The sequence below is a fragment of the Scyliorhinus torazame genome, chromosome 29 (assembly GCF_047496885.1).
Source record: "Scyliorhinus torazame isolate Kashiwa2021f chromosome 29, sScyTor2.1, whole genome shotgun sequence".
Taxonomy (NCBI): domain Eukaryota; kingdom Metazoa; phylum Chordata; class Chondrichthyes; order Carcharhiniformes; family Scyliorhinidae; genus Scyliorhinus; species Scyliorhinus torazame.
In genome coordinates, this window is record NC_092735.1 from 28952145 (window position 1) to 28970606 (window position 18462).

General features: G+C 49.4%; 1 protein-coding gene across 2 annotated transcripts in view; it reads left to right on the forward strand.

Moving 5' to 3' along the window:
• LOC140403977 (epidermal growth factor receptor kinase substrate 8-like protein 1) overlaps positions 1 to 18462 on the forward strand; it is a 46406-nt gene that overhangs the window by 16651 nt on the left and 11293 nt on the right. For both annotated transcript variants that reach the window (XM_072492286.1, XM_072492287.1), the window contains exons 6-11: positions 1726 to 1861; positions 5416 to 5504; positions 7058 to 7132; positions 8709 to 8854; positions 11654 to 11798; positions 18260 to 18300. In XM_072492286.1, the coding sequence (XP_072348387.1) occupies positions 1726 to 1861; positions 5416 to 5504; positions 7058 to 7132; positions 8709 to 8854; positions 11654 to 11798; positions 18260 to 18300 (632 nt within the window). The remainder of the gene's footprint in view (positions 1 to 1725; positions 1862 to 5415; positions 5505 to 7057; positions 7133 to 8708; positions 8855 to 11653; positions 11799 to 18259; positions 18301 to 18462) is intronic.

Sequence of the window (18462 nt, forward strand, 5' to 3'; positions counted from 1 at the left end):
AGGGGGTGGCCTGGGGAGGGCACCCATATGACCCATGGCGCTAAGGGCAGTCAGCGGCGTGCGCAGTCACATGGCTGCCTTGCCGGCTGCGGCAATAGCGTTCCATGCCCGCCCACCCCGGCCCTGCCAGAAGCCACCCCCCCAGGCCAGCCACACAGCTGTCAGCACACGATAGCGGCGTTGGACCCTCTCCGTACCCCCTCGCTCTCCCTCAGCAGCCGCTGCGCCTGTTTCCTGATTTTAAACACCACGGGTGAACCTCGCCGTCGGCAATTCCTCCTGGCGGAGGTGGAGAAATGCCCGGAAATTGCCGGGTGCGGACGGTGTTTACCGTACAATTTGCCTGCCCGTGCCAGCGTGCGGCGTGGGAGACATTCACACAGCTGTCGAGGCACCGGAATGTGGCGTTCCGTCAGGCACCCAGCGCCGGCCCAGATTTCGGCTGGCGTGTGACTCTCCGCCCGATCGCGTTTCCCGATTCCGGTGTCACTGGCCGGAGATTCCCGCCCGTTGTCTTTCAGATTGTAAAAAAATGTTCATTTACGGGATGTGAGCGTCGCTGGTCGGGCCCAGCATTTATTGCCCATCCCTAGCTGCCCTTGAGAAGGTGGTGCTGAGCTGCCTTCTTGAACCGCTGCCGTCCCTGAGGTGTAGGTACACCCAAAGTACAGTTAGAGAGAGAGTTCCAGGATTTTGATCCAGTGACAATGAAGGAACGGCGATTATATTTCCAAGTCAGGATGGTGAGTGACTTGGAGGGGAGCCTCGAGGTGGTGGGGTTCCCAGGTATCTGCTACCCTTGTCGTTCTAGAAGGCTGTGGTCGTGGGTTTGGAAGGTACTGTGGAAGGAGCCTTGGTGAGTTCCCGCAGTGCATCTTGTAGATGGTACACACGGCTGCCACTGTGCGTCGGTGGGGGAGGGTTTGAATGTTTGTGGAAGGGAGGAGCAATCAAGCGGGGCTGCTTTGTCCTGGATGGTGTTGAGCGTCTTAAGTGTTGTTGGAGCTGCGCTCATCCAGGCAAGTGGGGAGTGTTCCATCGCACTCCTGACTTGTGCCGTGTAAATGGTGGACAAGCTCTGGGGAGTCAGGAGGTGAGTTACTCACCGCAGAATTCCCCAGCCTGTGACCTGACGAGGTGGTAAATCCAGACCCCTGCCTGCCCTCTGAGGCATACGTTTAAAAATCCCTGTGCACCATTTGAAGGCAGAGCTGGAGATTTCACCCCTGGTGTCCCGGCCAGTATTTACCCCTCAACCAACATCAAAATTACACTTTTTCTGGCCGTTTCTGTTTGCGGGATCTCACTGTGCACAAATTGGCTGCCGTGGCCCATGGGCACTTTGTTGGCCTAAAAGCGATTAGGACATCCTGTTCCCGTTACGGAGGAGTGGGAATGAGGTGTACAAGTGATGTGGGGGGGGGGGAGGGGGTGAGGGGGGAGGGGAGGGGGTGAGGGGGGAGGGGAGGGGGTGAGGGGGGATGTGGAGGGTGCAGGCATGAGCATGTTTGGAGTTGAGGGAATAGGGAAGTCTTGAGCAGACAGATGGAAAAGGGGACAATGATCTTCAAAGACGTGGAGGTGACTGGGCAGGGTAACACACGGGGGGGGGGGGGGGGGGGTTAATTGAGGGGGTCCACAGTTGCCAGGATGTTGTGTGCGCCCAAGTTGTCTTTTCTCGATGTTTACTGAGCCCCCCTTTCTTGCACTCCCCCCCCCTTCCAGGCCATTCTCAATCACACTTTTGACGATATTGAGGGCTTCATGATAAGGCTCCAGAAGGCGGCTGAAGCTTTCAAGATACTGGACCAAAGGAGGAAGAGCAGGATGGGGAAGAAGAGGAGCACAAAAGACACTGGCGGTATGTAGAACAGAAGCAGGTTCTATTGGGCCCCCGAGGCTGGAGTCGCCAATGAGGAGATACTCCTCAATAGGAACGCCACCAATTCCCAAGTCCAAGACTTCAAGTAAGGTACCCATTAAGGCTTTACAACTGGCCACCATTATCTGGGTTCGGTGGGGGTCTTGTGGTGCAGTGGGTCCTTGTCTCCGAGCCAGAAGCTCTGGGTTGACGTCCCACCCCAGGACTTGCTGGCCAAGGAAGGTGCGTTCGCAACTCGGCCAAAACAGGTTGGGTGCCAACCCTGCAAATCAAAACCAGCACAGGCCAATGGCTGACGGCACAAGATGAGAGTTTCCTGGTCAGCCGTGGGATGGAAAGAAAATTGGGGCTGCCGCCATCATTACGCATAGCTCCAAATGTGCATGTTGCCACAGCAACCCGGGCTCCTTGGGATGTCCGGATGGCGTGTGCAGAGCAGATCCCTGCCCAGTGCATGGGGTTTGATCCCCGTGCGGGATGGAGCGGATACGGGACCTGCCTCCTTCCCCTACCCCTGGGGGGGGGAATCCCGCCTTCCAGCGAACAGCGCGCCGCCGAGAAACAGGCGGCCAGGGGGTCCCGAGAACCCCGCCCAATATCAGGGGGCAGGAATTATAAACCTCGATGGTGAAATGAGCAAAGGCTACAATAATTCTTGCTACTGACCAGCATGCCATGTTCCTGGATCGGGGAAGCATGGCCAATCCAGTCTCCAGCCTATATATATATATATATATATAAATATAGATTGCTGAAAAACGAGACATATTGTCAAAGTTTTTGCAGTTGAGTCTACATATTTTCAAACACAGGGAAATGTCCTCTGCAGGTAAAAGGAACATGACCTGGCATTGCGCCTTTTCTTGAATTAAGCATAAGCAAGGGGTCAATAGTTTCCTGTTGCATTCTCAATCCTAAGCAATCAACATCCTTTTCATACCCTGTATAAATTGTTGCTCCCTTTGAATTATGGTAGGCTTTGTCTGTCCCAGTGAGTGCAATATAAAAAGCTTTGACAGCATGTCTCTTTTCTCAGCAATACTCGAGCTCTGTGCTTCCAAGTGACGAATACATATGTGTGTGGTTGGAGGCATATGTGTGAAAGTGTAGGTTTGTGTCTGTAGGTGTGTGTTTGTGTGTAGATGTGTGTGTGCAGGTATGAGTGGTTGTGTGTGTGTGTGGATGAGTGTGTATGGATGTGTGGGTGTGAATGTGTGTATGGGTGTGAGTGGGTGTGTGTGTGTGTATGGGTGTGTGATTATGGGTGTGTATATGGGTGTGAGTGAGTATGCGTATGTATGGATGAGTGTGTATGGGTGTGTGTGTGAGTGTGTGTATGAGTGAGACGGTGTGTATGTGTAGGTATGTGTGTGTAGGTGTGTGTGTGTAAGTATGGGTGAGTTTGTGTATGGGTGTCTGTATATGGGTGAGAGTGTGTAGGTGTATGTATGAGTGTATGTGTCTGTGTGTCCATGTGTGCGAGTGAATGTGTGTAATGTTTTGTTATGCTCTTGACGTAGCATAAGCTGCTTCTTTGATGTGAACTCTGACAAAGGAAGGTTCAGACTTGGAGATAGCTTTAACACATTTATTCAACTATTAACAATTCTCCGACTTGGATTCGACTCTCCTGTTAATCCTGCTACAGCTACTCAGACTAACTAACCAGTCTGCTACAATCCACGTGGTGGGTGTGATGTGTTTCAATCAACCCTGTCTGCACTCACTAAGTGTCTCCACTGGAAAGCGACTGAGCATGTGTGCTGTGTCCTTTTATATGGGTTGGTGTAATGCCCCCCTGTGGTAGTGTCACATCTGGGTGTGGCTTGACTGCCCATTGGTCGTGTCCTATCTTACTGACCTATTGGTTGAATGTCTGTGTGTCATGATGTCTCTGGTGCTCCCTCTAGTGTTTATCTAGTCTACGTGTATTTACATTAACCCCTTGTGTATTTACAGTGATGCATATCACCACATCCCTCCTTTTTTCGTGTTACATATTTTCTGCAAAGTGTTAAAGAAAATTGAACAAAAACAGGTAGATAAGTGATACTATGTACAAGTTATGATGACTGTGAAGACTATACAATAGTATACAAGACCAAATAATAGTTGCGATGACTTTGAGGATAAGACAATACAAAATAAAAGTTATGAGTCCAATAGTTCATGAATTTATATGGTCTGGTATAGAAGTGTCAATGGTGACGTTGTCATTCCCTTGTGAACACCGTCAGTGTCCTGGTGTTTGGTCATCAGGAGGTGTTCAAGTGTTCAAATCACTTCATTGACTGATTTGGATTCTTTCTTTCGATGCTTATGGTAGCAATTCTTGATGGCATCTGTCCTGAAAGCCGGGTGGCCTGTTGGTAGTGTAGCAAACGTGAATTGGCAAGATGCATCGTCCTGCCACGGTATGTCATTGTACTGGGCTGAGCAGTAACAGTGTCCCTCATTTGCAGAGTTGTACCAAGTCGCACCGGTCGTACTTCCATTGTTGTTGTTTTTGTCGTGCTTGTTGTCGATGTTGCTGTGTTTGCTGCGCTCAAGGACCACACTCTGTGGATAATACGAGTCCTTCACACAGTTACTCGGGTCAGCGTCCTTTGTGGCATCTGCTGTTTCCTTGAGCGTGCCGTCACTAAGTTTGCGGCGCTCCCCGTCTGGAGTCATGTCCGGCTTACTGACCTATTGGTTGAATGTCTGTGTGTCATGACGTCTCTGGTGCTCCCTCTAGTGTGTATCTAGTCTACGTGTATTTACATTAACCCCTTGTGTATTTATAGTGATGCATATCACCATATGTAAGGCCTATTATTGTAGGTCGAAAGGAATTTTCCAGTTGACCTCCAAGCACCCACAGTGCCTGGAGCTGGGGAACTGCATTGGAAGCTGCCTCCCATCAGCCGGCCATGGACCAGTGCTCGAGGCAGGCTTAAGGCCTTCACTGCCTGCATGATTCCCGCTGCAGATTCAGGCTCCTTTGTGGAGGAATTCTCCCCGATTGCTGAAGGTGTTTTTAATTTTAAACAATTAGAAAATCGGGAAAGAACATGCACAGGATGTGCCCCCTCCCCCCGGTGCCAGCCCATCCCTAACTGTCCCTGAACTGAGGGAAGGTAAGAGTCAACAGTGGGTCTGGAGTCACATGAAGGCCTGACCGGTTAAGGACGGCAGATTTCCTCCCCTGAAGGACATTAGTGAACCAGGGGCTTAAAACTTCTTGACTTGACTACACATTAGGCCAGGCTTATGTTGGACACACTGTGGAATCCCAGATAGCTTGATCTCGCCTCAGCCTTGATTTGCATCGAAAGGCACTTTGCATCTTATTGGCTGTGAGGTGTGTTGTCCTATGAAAGAATAAATGCATTTTGAAATTTCAATGGGATGTCAGACTTCTTTTCCAGCTGACCTTTTGCACACGCGTGTGCAGCCTGCCTCGCGTTTTGAAGAAAAATATATCACTGTGACGTCCAGCCCTCACAATGCTTTCCCTTCACACCTTGAATCAATTGTTGTCTCCATTTCAGAGGGTTTCCTGACATTGAGGGCTCGGCCCCCGACCCAGGAGGAGTTTGTCGATGTCTTTCAGAAGTACAAATACTCCTTCAGCCTGCTGGTAAGCAAGACATCGAGCAGAGAGGCCCACGAGAGTCTTTTCAAAAGGGCTTGACCGTGTCGCCCGACATGTGTTCCTGCGTCGTTTGTTACCGACACACGGAGTGAGGGCAAAGGTGCACGGGGAGGGTAAAAGGTCAGGACAGGTTGCCAAACTAGGGTGTGGCCAGTTACCCAGATCCTTACCCTGCTGAATCTCAGAACCATGATGATTTACAGACCAAATCTTCTTTCCTATGATTCTAAACTATTTGTGGAACACCTCTGCCAGTTATCTAGGGAACGATTGGTAATTTAATCAAACCAGACTTGTTGAATTGAATAATGGAATGGGTGGAACACCTTTCCTGTCTTGGACATGCATTCAAATCTATCCTAGACTGAAGGATAATTACCTTCAACTCCCCTTCTCTCTCAGCTGGAAGTGGCTGGTGAGATTTACGTTGAACCATGGATAAGCTCTCAGTAAAAACTCTTTAGGACAAAACTGTCTGTCCATAATTCATTTTCAATTGGATTCAATTGTGTTTCTTACTTGGAGTGAATTCTAATGATTCAAGTAAATAATGGAAATGTCATCCAGGTGACAATGCAAATTCTTCTGAGGTTGTGCTTACGTTGTATAGTTGTGGGAGAATAAAGCTTATCTTTAGTTTAACCCCTACTGTATCTGCCCTGGGAGTGTTAGAGGGGACAGTGTAGAGGGAGCTTTACTCTGTATCTAACCCCATGCTGTACCTGTCCTGGGAGTGTTTGATGGGGACAGTGTAGAGGGAGCTTTACTCTGTATCGAACCCCGTGCTGTACCTGTCCTGGGGGTGTTTGATTGGGACAGTGTAGAGGGAGCTTTACTCTGTGTCTAGCCCCGTGCTGTACCTGCACAGGGAGTGTTTGATGTGGACAGTGTAGAGGGAGCTCTACTCTGTATCTAACCCTGTGCTGTACCTGTCCTGGGAATGTTTGATGGGGACAGTGTAGAGGGAGTTTACTCTGTATCTAACCCCGTGCTGCACCTGTCTTGGGAATGTTTGATGGGGACAGTGTAGAGGGAGCTTTACTCTGTGTCTAGCCCCATGCTGTACCTGTCCTGGGAATGTTTGATGGGGACAGTGTAGAGGGAGCTTTACTCTGTATCTAACCCCGTGCTGTACCTGTCCTGGGAGTGTTTGATGGGGAGAGTGTAGAGGGAGCTTTACTCTGTATCTAACCCCGTGCTGTACCTGTCCTGGGAGTGTTTGATGGGGACAGTGTAGAGGGAGCTTCACTCTGTATCTAACCTCGTGCTGTACCTGTCCTGGGAGTGTTTGATGGGGACAATGTAGAGGGAGCTTGACTCCATAACTAACCTGTGCTGTATCTCACCAGCATGAACACTTTAAGCACAGTTGCTGGGAAGCAAAGACGTTAAAAGCCTAAAGAACATTCACTGGGTGATTTTAAAGATGTGTCGAATTTGTAAGTGGATGGATCTGACCGTGGGCCTGAATTGAGGGAGTGGTCAGGGAGTGCTCAATCCGAGATGTACAATCTGCCTAAAACTCTTGTTATTTCCAGGCACGAGTGAAGAATCACATCGTTAACCCCAGCGCCACTGAACTAATCCACTTCCTGTTTGGACCCCTCGACACGGTGAGCTTGTGGCTTTTGACAATTCTCCCCCTTGTGGCGAGTACCCCCTCCCCACCTCCAGCCAGCCAATTTGGGGCTGCAGTTAATTGGCACGGCCTACATTGTGGGCTTGGCCCTAGAGGCTGTTGCGAACTTTCCCATGATGATAGCTCCGCAGAGCGCAGCCGCTATTGCCTGACCAATGATGCGGGGAGACGATGGTGTGGGGGCTAACGTGGTAGGACCGATAACTCAGAGTCTCGCGCCCGTGCTCCAGGGACACAGCAGGCTGGTGGAATATAAATTCAGTCAACAAAATCTGGAATTGGAGTTCTCGCCTCAGGATTAGCAAAACCCTCAGCGACTGACACGAGCAGCCACCCGGTTCACCGATGTCCCTTCAAGGAAGGAAATCTGCCATCCTGAGAACGGTCTGGCCTACAGGTGACTCCAGACCCACAGCAATGTGATTGGGCTCTTGATTAACCCTCTGAAATGGCCCAGCGAGCCACTCAATCGAAGGGCATTAGGGATGGTTAACACACACCGGCCTTGCTGGTGATGGCCCCCTCTCCCAGGACCCGGGATGCGGGAGCCATAGCAGGAGGGATTAAGCAGAAACCCGACAGTTGGAGCTTGGGCGGTAATAATCCGGCTATTCGACTACAACAGGCACCACAGGGGCTGTTTAGCACTGGGCTAAATCGCTGGCTTTGAATGCAGACCAAGGCAGGCCAGCAGCACGGTTCAATTCCCGTAACAGCCTCCCCGAACAGGCGCCGGAATGTGGCGACTAGGGGCTTTTCACAGTAACTTCATTTGAAACCTACTTGTGACAATAAGCGATTTTCATTTCCTTTTTCATTTCACAGGCATGAATGAACCGATTAGGTTTTCATGATAATCCGTGGCGTGACATGTCCATTTTCTTTTTTAAAATAAATTTAGAGTATCCAATTCATTTTTTCCAATTAAGGGACAATTTAGCGTGGTCAATCCACCTACCCTGCACATCTTTGGGTTGTGCGGGGGAAACCCAGGCAGACACGGGGAGAATATCCACACAGACAGTGACCCAGAGCCGGGATCGAACCTGGGACCTTGGCGCCTGTAAGGCAGCAGTGCTAACCACTGCCCCACCGTGCTACCCTCCATGTCCATTTTCTGATGCCGTTGCCCGGTTCGGTGTGGGCACCAACCCAGGTGATGCCCTCACTTGGAACCATTCAGCCGATGCCAGGGCACCAAGCTCAGGGCCTGCTAAGAGTCCTGCACGGCTCAGGACCATCACAGAGCGACCCAGGAGGACTTGTGGCAACAGCGCGTAGCTCTGGATTCAAATCCCACCCCCGGGTTTGGCGGCCGGGGAAGGGGGCATTCACAGTGAAGTGCATGTTTAAAGTGGAGGGTAGACGTCTGTTTCGGAAATGTTGGAAGAGCCTTGGTGTGGTTGGTTACAGGGAGGCACCCTGACCGCCCCCCCCCCCCCCCCCCCCCCCCCCCCCCCCCCCCACCTTGACCTATCTGTCCAGTCACATTGTTGGTGAAGATGAAACAATTTTGACTGTGGTGTTGTTCTCCCTTTGCTCCCGCGCAGATGGTACAGACGGCGGGCGTGGACGTTGCCAGGTCAGTTTCCACCCCGCTCTTGACCAATGATGCCATCCACCTCTTGAGCAACACCCTGGATGAGACACAGATGAAACAGTGGCAGTCACTGGGAGACTACTGGACCAAAGCCAGGTAGGGACCGGACTGTCCATCGGTTATCCTGACGTTGGATTGGAGCAAATCTCCGGTTTGTAGATCATAACCAGGATAGAGAGAAACTGGGGGAGGTTCTAAACAGATGTGCCAGGCCAGAACTGAGCGGTTAGAGCGATCAGGAAAGGTCGAACAATCTAGGATTGTCTTCCCAAGGCTGGTGGATGACTAAATAGAGGTCTTGAGAATTATGAAAGGGTGTGATAGGGTAGACATGGAGAAAATGTTCCCATAGGAGCTCGGTGGCCGGCGCAGACACATTGGATAAGAGTTTAAATCTGAGGTTTGTTGTGGGCCAGAGTTTAGGGAACCCCAAAGTGTATCATGGAGTTCACCTGACCCACAACTTTTAATGGATTGTGGTATGGGGAGCACACGGCCCCACTCTACAGGTGCGGTACAGCAGAAATGGAAAAGTATTTTTTAAAGCGAAACAATGTTTATTCTATGAACTCAAGTTAACCTTATTAAAACATACAGTGAACATCTTAGCAACCATCAATTCAAATAAAACCCCCAAAGAGTACAACACTAAGTAATGCTTACGCTGTCCTTTTAACATCCAGAAGACTTACAATAAACATAACTTTTAACAGAAGCATGTTAGGTTAAAATCACTACTCAGAAGATTTATAATTCTGAATTCACCAAATGATCAAGAGATAGTCTTTTCATGGCAGAGAGAACAGCAGTACACCTGCTCTGTCTGGCTTCAGCTCCAACCCTGAAAACGAAACTAAAACACTCTATAGCAGCCTGCTCAAAAACGAAAGTAAAAAGCTGACAGACAGCCCAGCTCCACCCACTCTCTGACACCACTGCAGTAGTAAACACCCATTTCTTAAAGGTACATTTCTTAAATGCCCAGTTCTTAAAGGTACTCTCACATGACAGGTTACAAAAAGCATAATGCAGCTCAATCTCATCCGATATAAACATGGAAGAGGCGCTCCTTGAGGCTGCAGAAGATACATAGAACATACAGTGCAAAAGGAGGCCATTCGGCCCATCGAGACTGCACCGACCCACTTAAGCCCTCACTTCCACCCTATCCCCGTAACCAACCCACTTAAGCCCTCACTTCCACCCTATCCCCGTGACCCAATAACCCGCCCTCACCTTTTTGGTCACTAAGGGCAATTTAGCATGGCCAATCCACCTTACCTGCACGTCTTTGGACTGTGGGAGGAAACCAGAGCACCCGGAGGAAACCCACGCAGACACAGGGAGAACGTGCAGACTCCGCACAGACAGTGACCCAGCGGGGAATCGAACCTGGGACCCTGGCGCTGTGAAGCCACAGTGCTATCCACTTGTGTTACCATGCTGCCCAAGACCCCCAAGCCAGGTGGTCATGGGGGTCCGTGAATTGTGCCGATCCTTTGTTCCATGGGACTGCTACAAGTGACACCCGCCACACCAGTCCCTCTTCCTGTGCCTTTTCCTAAGAACCGTAAGCCAGTAAAAAAACTCAATAAAAATAAACTAAAATGAGGGTGACAGCCCCTGATAAGACCACAAGAAATAGGAGCATGAGGAGGCCATTCAGCCCTTCGAACCTGCTCCGCCATTTAATAAGATCGTGGTCAATCAAACACTCACTAAGTCCACTTTCCTGCCTTCTCTTCGTACCCCTTAATTCCCCTAAATCCTTTCAATATCAGCCTTGAAAATGTTCGAGGACTTGGCCTCCACAGCTTCCTGGGGTAAAGAATTCCAAAGATACAACACGCTTTGGGAGAAGAAATTCTTCCTCAAATCCGTTTAAATATGCAATTAAAGCATCGTAAAAGTTTGGGCTAATGGACTTTTATTTATATTAAGAGGTTTCCCTGTGAAGTAGTTAATTAGAAGCACTGGGCCGAATTCTCCAGCCGTCACGATTCACTTTTCCCACCAGCAGCGCACCCCTACCCACGGGTTTCCCGGGCGGAGTGGGGCGGTTTCGATGGGACATCCCATTGACCAGCGGCGGGAAGATAGAAACACGTGACTGAGGGACCGGTTTAGCGAGACAATGTCATTAATGGGAGAAGCCAGGGGTCAAAACAGTCGTGTGTTGAAGTTTTCAGGGTTAGTTTTTGGCCGGAAAAGGAACGGAGTGGGTCAGGTCTCTTCTCTCGAGCAGTGTCAAAAGATCTCCCTTTCTCAAAGTGGAGTGTCCAAGACATCTTTGGACAGCAAGCATTGCTGAGTGCTAACTGTATTTAAAAGTGGATTGTGATCTGAGATGGTTTTGTTGTTTGAGTGGGAATAAAGATAGTAGTTAAGGGTTATTGTGTCACTGTTTTGATTAGCATTGTTTAGGGTAATTGTAAGTTATTTTCTATGATGTTAAAGATATTTTAATACTGTGTTAGTAATAAAGTTTATTTTATTATACCCATATCCCTATTTTGTGTGAAATGACTCCTGGAGTAAGATATCCTTGCCTCACAGTCTTACAAAATTAAAATAAAATATTGGGGTTTCTGTCCGGTATCCTAGCAACTGTTGGGGCCTGGTCCGGAATCGTAATAATGGCCGCCTTGGCCAGGAACAGGCTAATGAGTGGGTCCTCCTACCTCCTCGTTAATGCCCTCCTACACTCTATTTTTGACTGGACCAAAAATCAATCTCTTCCACCGGTTAATCCTTAACCATTAGCAATCCAATTAACACTGACACTGTGTGTAGCCCAGTACCATATCCTACCCATTGTACTATTGACAGAATTGCGTGGCATTCCTGACCTAGGGTCATTCCAAACTGATTGGACCTGTACTTCCTCCTGTGCAGGTTGGATTGGCCTCCGGAGTACTGGGGAGCTCCGTACAACATACATTTCCGATCCGGGTGGCAGCCGGACCACTTGGACCCCAACGGCATCCCATGGGAGGACCCAGTGGAGCTGCAGCACAAGCACGAGTTACTCCGGATGCAGGTACGGGAAGGGGGTCAACGGGACCGGCTCGGTGATCAAATGTCCGCGTTGGTCGGCAGGATACAGGCCAAGTGGAGGTGGCATTGCTATCTGCTTACAATCTTATTTACAGACATATCATCACATCCCCTTTCCTTAGGTCACCCGGTGTGACGGAGGAGCCGGGGAAAGGGAATGGGGAGGGGGTTCAGCAAATCCGGGGAATTCCCTGATCCTGGGTTTGACCCTCTGTTGTTCCAGTTTAGACTTGGCTCCTGGAGGCATGATCGCTTTTCCCACCTCTTCTCCCCGGCCTAATCCACACCTGGCTGAGTGCCAATGCGTACTAAACAGTGCACATATTATCATTAAACTTATTAAATCTTTTTGTATAATTTGGATGTTAAATTATTTCGGATTTGGTTGATGACGCTGGGGCAACACATTGTCATCCTGATTGGCTGTTTACAAAGAGTAGAGTGCTTATCGTCCATGGCAACTGCGGCCTACTGAAGGCTTTCGTTGCTCCACCATTGACGTCCGGGCCCTCCAGTTGCCTGGATCTCAAGTTCTGGAATTCCTTCCTTAAAGCTTTCCAGCTCTTCATCTTCAAAACCAACCTCTTGTGATCAGATCTTCCCCAATAATGCATCGCGTTGATCAACGTCCAATTTGGATATTGTGTAAAAGCCCCTTGGGGCATTTTACCAGTTTTTGTTTCTAAGCGCCTCTTCAACACCCACACTGGGGGGGGGGGGGGGGGGGTTAGTGGGGAGAAGGATATCCCAGCTGATTATCAGCCCGTTGAAACTCATTTTGAACGATCCGTGGCCAACATGTCCTAGCGTTGGACTCAAACCCTGGGCTTCTGGTCCAGCAACGGGGATGCTAGTGTACCCCCTGTTACCACGTTAAAGGTGCTATATAAATGCAAGCTGTCGGTGAGCATTATTGGCACCAATGGAAACCAACAGTACACTGACATCGCTGTGGGTGTTCCCACAAGAAGGCAGCTCACCACCACCTTTCTCAAGGACAATTAGGAATGGGATACAAATGCTGGCCTAGCCAACGATGTCCACATCCCATTAACCACTTAAAAGAAAGGTGCCACAGCAGAAGCAACTGTGCCAGATTGGCTTTTTGTGCCAGTTTTTCATTAAAATGTTGTGGGTTTATATCCTGGCCTTAAGGCCTGGGCACAGAATCTAGACGGACAATTCCTCATGGTAGTGTCCTAGGCCCAACCATCTTCAGCTGCTTCATCAATGACCGTCCTTCCATCATAAGGTCAGAAGTGGGGATGTTTGCGGATGACTGCACAATGTTCAGCACCATTCGCGACTCCTCACATGCTGAAGCAGTCCATGTCCAAATGCAGCGAGACCCGGACAATATCCAGGCTTGGGCTGACAGGTGGCAAGTTACATTTGCGCCACACAAGTGCCAGGCAATGACTATCTCCAACAAGAGAGGATCTAACCATCATCCCTTGACATTCAATGGTTTTAGCATCGCTGAATCCCCCCAATCAACATTCTGGGGGTTACCATTGATCAGAAACTGAACTGGACCCAGCCACATTAATACTGTGGCTACCAGGGCAGGTCAAACGCTAGGAATCCTACGGCGACTAACTCACCTCCTGACCCCCCCAAAGCCTGTCCCCCATCTACAAGACATATATCAGGAGTGCGATGGAATATTTCCACTTGCCTGGATGAGCGCAGCTCCAACAACACTCAAGAAGCCCAACACCATCCAGGACAAAGCAGCCCCGCTTGATTGCTCCCCCTTCCACAAACATTCAAACCCTCCACCACCGACACACAGTGGCAGCCGTGTGTACCATCTACAAGATGCACTGCAGTAACTCACCAAGGCTCCTTCAACAGCACCTTCCAAACTCACGACCACTACCATCTAGAAAAACAAGAGCAGCAGATACCTGGGAACCCCACCACCTGGAGGTTCCCCTCCAAGTCACTCACCACCCTGACTTGGAAATATATTGCCATTCCTTCACTGTTACTGGGATGGAACTCCCTCCCTAACAGCACAGTGTGTGTACCTACATCACATGGACTGCACCGGTTCAAGAAGGCAGCTCACCGCCACCTTCTGAAGGACAACTAGGGATGGGCAATAAATGCTGGGCCCGACCAGCGACGTCTACATCCCGTAAATGAATTTTAAAGATGTAATGAGGAAGGCCCATTATTCGAGGCACCGCGCTCCTCCTTTAGGACACTCCTTAGAGCCCAGTTCTTTGACCAAGACTTTTTTGCCAGCTCCCCTGCCATCCCCTTTGGCTCATGAATCCATATTGTTTAGCGAGGCCTCCATGGTATAAATAAAAGCTGCTGTTGCCGCCCACTCGAGGGCACATTGATGATCTCTCGGAAGAATTTGAAGAAGAAGCCAGAATTCTCCCTGTATCCGGGCCAACATTCCTCCCTCAAGCAACACTCTCAGAAAAATGTGCCAAACTGGACATTCACCTCACTGGTGGGTCCTTGCTGTCCACAAAATGGCTTTGACGTTGGGACTGTGGTTTATACCCTGCAATAAATTAATATCTCAGATCGAAAGGAAGGGGCTGGCTCTAGGAAGCCATCTCAAACCTGCCCCGCAGTAAATGCTGGATGTGTCAGCTGGCCTGGCAACATCCGTGGAGGGGGAAACAGGCGTGACCCTTCCACAGAGCTGCTGTGAGCTCCCGTCTCAAGACCGCCTTAGTTCTGAGCCACGCGTTGGTGAGTTTGAGTCCCACGCCAGGGCACATCATACAATCTGAGGGTCAGCCCTGAGGGAGTGCAGCGTTGTCAGAGGCACTGCCCTCCGGGCGGTGAGTTAAAGTGGGGTCTCGCATTCCCTTCTGAGGTGGCTGTAAGTTATTGTGCCGCTCCGCTGAAAGAACATAGAACATAGAAAAATACAGCACAGAACAGGCCCTTCGGTCCACGATGTTGTGCCGAACTTTTGATCTAGATTAAGAACAAATTAATCTACACCCCATCATTCTACCGTAATCCATGTACCTGTCCAATAGCCGCTTGAAGGTCCCTAATGTTTCCGACTCAACTACTTCCACAGGGGATCCCTCTTTCGAAAACACTTCATTTATTTCATTGATGCCTGTGGGATCTTGCCATGCGCAAATTGGCAGCCACGCTTTCCCCACAACGACAACCCTTCACCTATACTTCGGAATGTCCGAGGATGTGATAGATGCAAGGTGAAGTCCTGTTTCTGCGCGTTCCTGAGGGACGCGACCAGGCCCGGTGTAAATATGAGCCCCTTCTTTTTCAAGGTGGGCAGCAGCAGTTCCAGTCATCCCCTGTAGGCGGCGATCCTGAGAAATCCGAGGTGTCCCCCCCCCCCCCCCCCCCCAACCCCCGAAGCACACCGCTGCCACCAGCTGGAGTTTAGTGGTAGTGTAACTCACAAACGAGTGTAGATCAAGCTGATCGATCAGCACAGCACAAGCTTTGCAGCTGCAGGGTTGGAATTGTAGAGATGGGACTATGGCGACCTTCATGTAATTTCAGATGGTGATGGTAGAGGCTCCAATTCCTCTCCGTCTCTTGGCTGACCAGGTCTCTTCCGCTCTCACCTCCCGCCATTAGGTGTGTGTCGGAAGGATTTACAAGTTGACAGGTGACCGCCCTGACCACACCTTCCTTCACCATCGAACCTGGTGCTTCTGGCTTGAAGGCAGGGACACTAACCCAGTGTGCCACAAAGTCTCCAGGGTCCCAGGATCGATTCCCGGCTTGGGTCACTGTCCGTGTGGAGTCTGCACGTCCTCCCCGTGTCTGCGTGGGTTTCCTCCGGGTGCTCCGGTTTCCTCCCACAGTCCAAAGATGTGCAGGTTAGGTGGATTGGCCGCGATAAATTGCCCTTCGTGTCCAAAAAAGGTTAGTTGGGGGTTACTGGGGATAGGGTGGAGGCGTGGGGACAGGGTGGTCTTAAGTAAGGTGCTCTTTCCAAGGGCTGGTGCAGACTCGATGGGCTGAATGGCCTCCTTCTACACTGTAGATTCTATGATCCCTATGAATCCAAAGTTAGGTGGCCGTTAATATAGGATGGCCTCCAATAAGAATCACATAAGAAACTTCTTTACCTGTAGAGCAGTTAGCGTTGTGAGTGGGCCCTTCTGTCCTGGGCTTTAAGAGTGGGACTTTATATACAGAACAGTACAACCCCAACACAGGCCGAGCTCTCTCCACTGCCAAGCTTCCTCTGATGGTACCCCAACAGCCAGGTCTGCGTCTCAACACCCGATAGGCTGAAGTCCGTGCGCTCCGTCCCCATTGGCTCCGGTCGGGTCACAGAAATGCAGATTTCAGATCTATTCAAATTTCGGAACCTCGAATAAAGGGGAGTTCAACCTGAATGCCTAAAAGATTAAGGCAAGGGTTCTCTGCCAAGAAACTTCGATCACTGTGTTGCTCAGTGAGGGCTAATGATGATTTCCCAGCAACCTGATTACATTGGTTTGGAAAGATCTCAGAGCAAGATATAGCGCACAAGTCTACCTTACATAGGGGTAAAGAATGTCCAATCTCTACTCCATTATTCCAATTTCAGGATCACTGGTAAAGCGCCTTTGTGAGTTGTTCTTGTACAGCTACTGGCATTAATCAATGTCTTTGATGAAGGACCTGGTCTTGCCTATCCAGGACAATGAAGCTAGCTGGGAAAGCAAACTGTGAGGAGGAAACAAAGGGTTAAATTTTAACTCCTGCTGAAATTTTAACTCATTCAAAAACCCTCGACAAAAGGAAACAGTGAGGTTAAGCAAAAGATCTACTTGAGTTAATTGGGGTGCAGCAAAGGGGCATTGCTAATCTAAGAAAGAGGGTTGTTCGATGAGGAGAGATTGAGTTTAATAAAGTGGGAGATGTCCGCATTGAAAGATGAAATTCAAAAGGGATGGGGGAGGCGCTTGACGGGATAGAAGCTGAGATGCATTTTCCGATGTGGAGTCTGCACTGTAATGGAGAGAAACGCAGCACCCGCATTGCAGGCACCAAGAGGAGGAGTGAGATTAACCAGCAGGAAAATGATGCACTTAATTGAAGCGGTGTTGATTTAGGGATCTGGGGGAATCCGCTGCTCTTTATCAAAAAGTGCCGTGAGATTGGTTAAAGCCACAAGTGGGCCCACAGCGCCGTAGTTTAACTCCCCATCTAAAAGGTTGTCACAGTGCAGCAGTTCTCTCGCATTTGCGTCAAAATCGCAGCCTAAGTCGTGTGTTCAAGTCCTGGATCTTAGTGTGCTGGGCATCATTTCAAAACCTGCAGATGATATAAAACTTGGAAGTACTGTGAACCATGAGGAGGATAATGTCGGACTTCAAAAGCAAATAGAGAGGTTGGTGGAATGGGCGGACAAGTGGTAGGTTGAATTTGATGTGAAGAAATGTGAAGTTATTCATTTTGGCCGGAAGAACAGAGACGCAATATAAAAGTTGGGGTAAATTTTAAAGGGGGCACAGAAGCGGAAGTTGTGATGACGTCATTGAAGGTGGGGCAGGTTGAGAGGGTGGTAAATAAAGAAAATGGCAATCTGGGCTTTATCAATGGGAGCATTCAGTACGAAAGCAAGGGAGCTTTGTTAAATCTGTAAAAATAAACACCAGTTGGGCCTGAGCCGGAATGTTGCAGCCAGTTCTGGGCACCACACTTTAGGACGGAGGTGAAGGCATTCGAGAGGGCGCAGAAAAGATCCACGGGATTTGGTGCAGTGATGAAGAGAAAGTGGATGAGAAGATTTGATAGAGGGTAATCAAAATGGCGAGGAGTCTGGCAGAGCAGACGGGGAGGATTAAGACTGTGCGATTATGTAGAATGTCTAGAATATAAAGGGTTAATGTAATATCATAATTGACCACTAGATGGAGCTGGGAACAGACCTATATAAAGCATTGACTCTCAGGCTTCCGGGAGAGGACATGAGAGAGTGCAGAGTACAGTTATAGATAGAGTGTGGAGACTAGTGTTGGAGAGTGTAGATTGTAGATTACTAGATTATTGCTTGCTATAGGAGTACGTGGTCACGCCGGGTTTCCTCTGGGTGCTCCGCTTTCCCCCCTACAGTACAAAGACGTGCAGGTCAGGTGGATCGGCCATGATAAATTGCCCTTTAGTTTTCCTGTGCAAGTGAGTGTGGCTATGTGGGAATTGATGACATTTCACTCAAGCTATAAACCCGGAGCGACCGGTTCCAGGGATAATTAGCTACAGAGACAAGCGATAGTTTGGCATATGCAGGTCAGGCTATGGAAAGGTTGACAGAGAGAGAGAGAGAGAGAGTAATTTGAATATCAGGACAAAACGGTCCGAAGTCGAAGGAGATAGCATTGAGCAAAAAACACCTTTTAAACTGTTATTTATCCAGTTACCTCACAGCATTGGGTTTTTCTCAGTCCTGATGTTTAATTATGTTTTTTAACTATATTGTCTCCTTTCTTCCAGCAATCAGATCCACGGACTGCCCCCGTTAAACAAATGAATGGGTAAGTACCTTTTTAGCTTAACACATTGGCTTGAAACAGTCCAGGGACTCTCAGTTCCAAATGACTCGCACGCATACTCCTCAACTCTTTGCAGGAGGACTGAGGGGCTCCCGTCTCCAGGGGTAAACAATTGTAGCCGCGATGATAGAGTGGAGGGGTTGG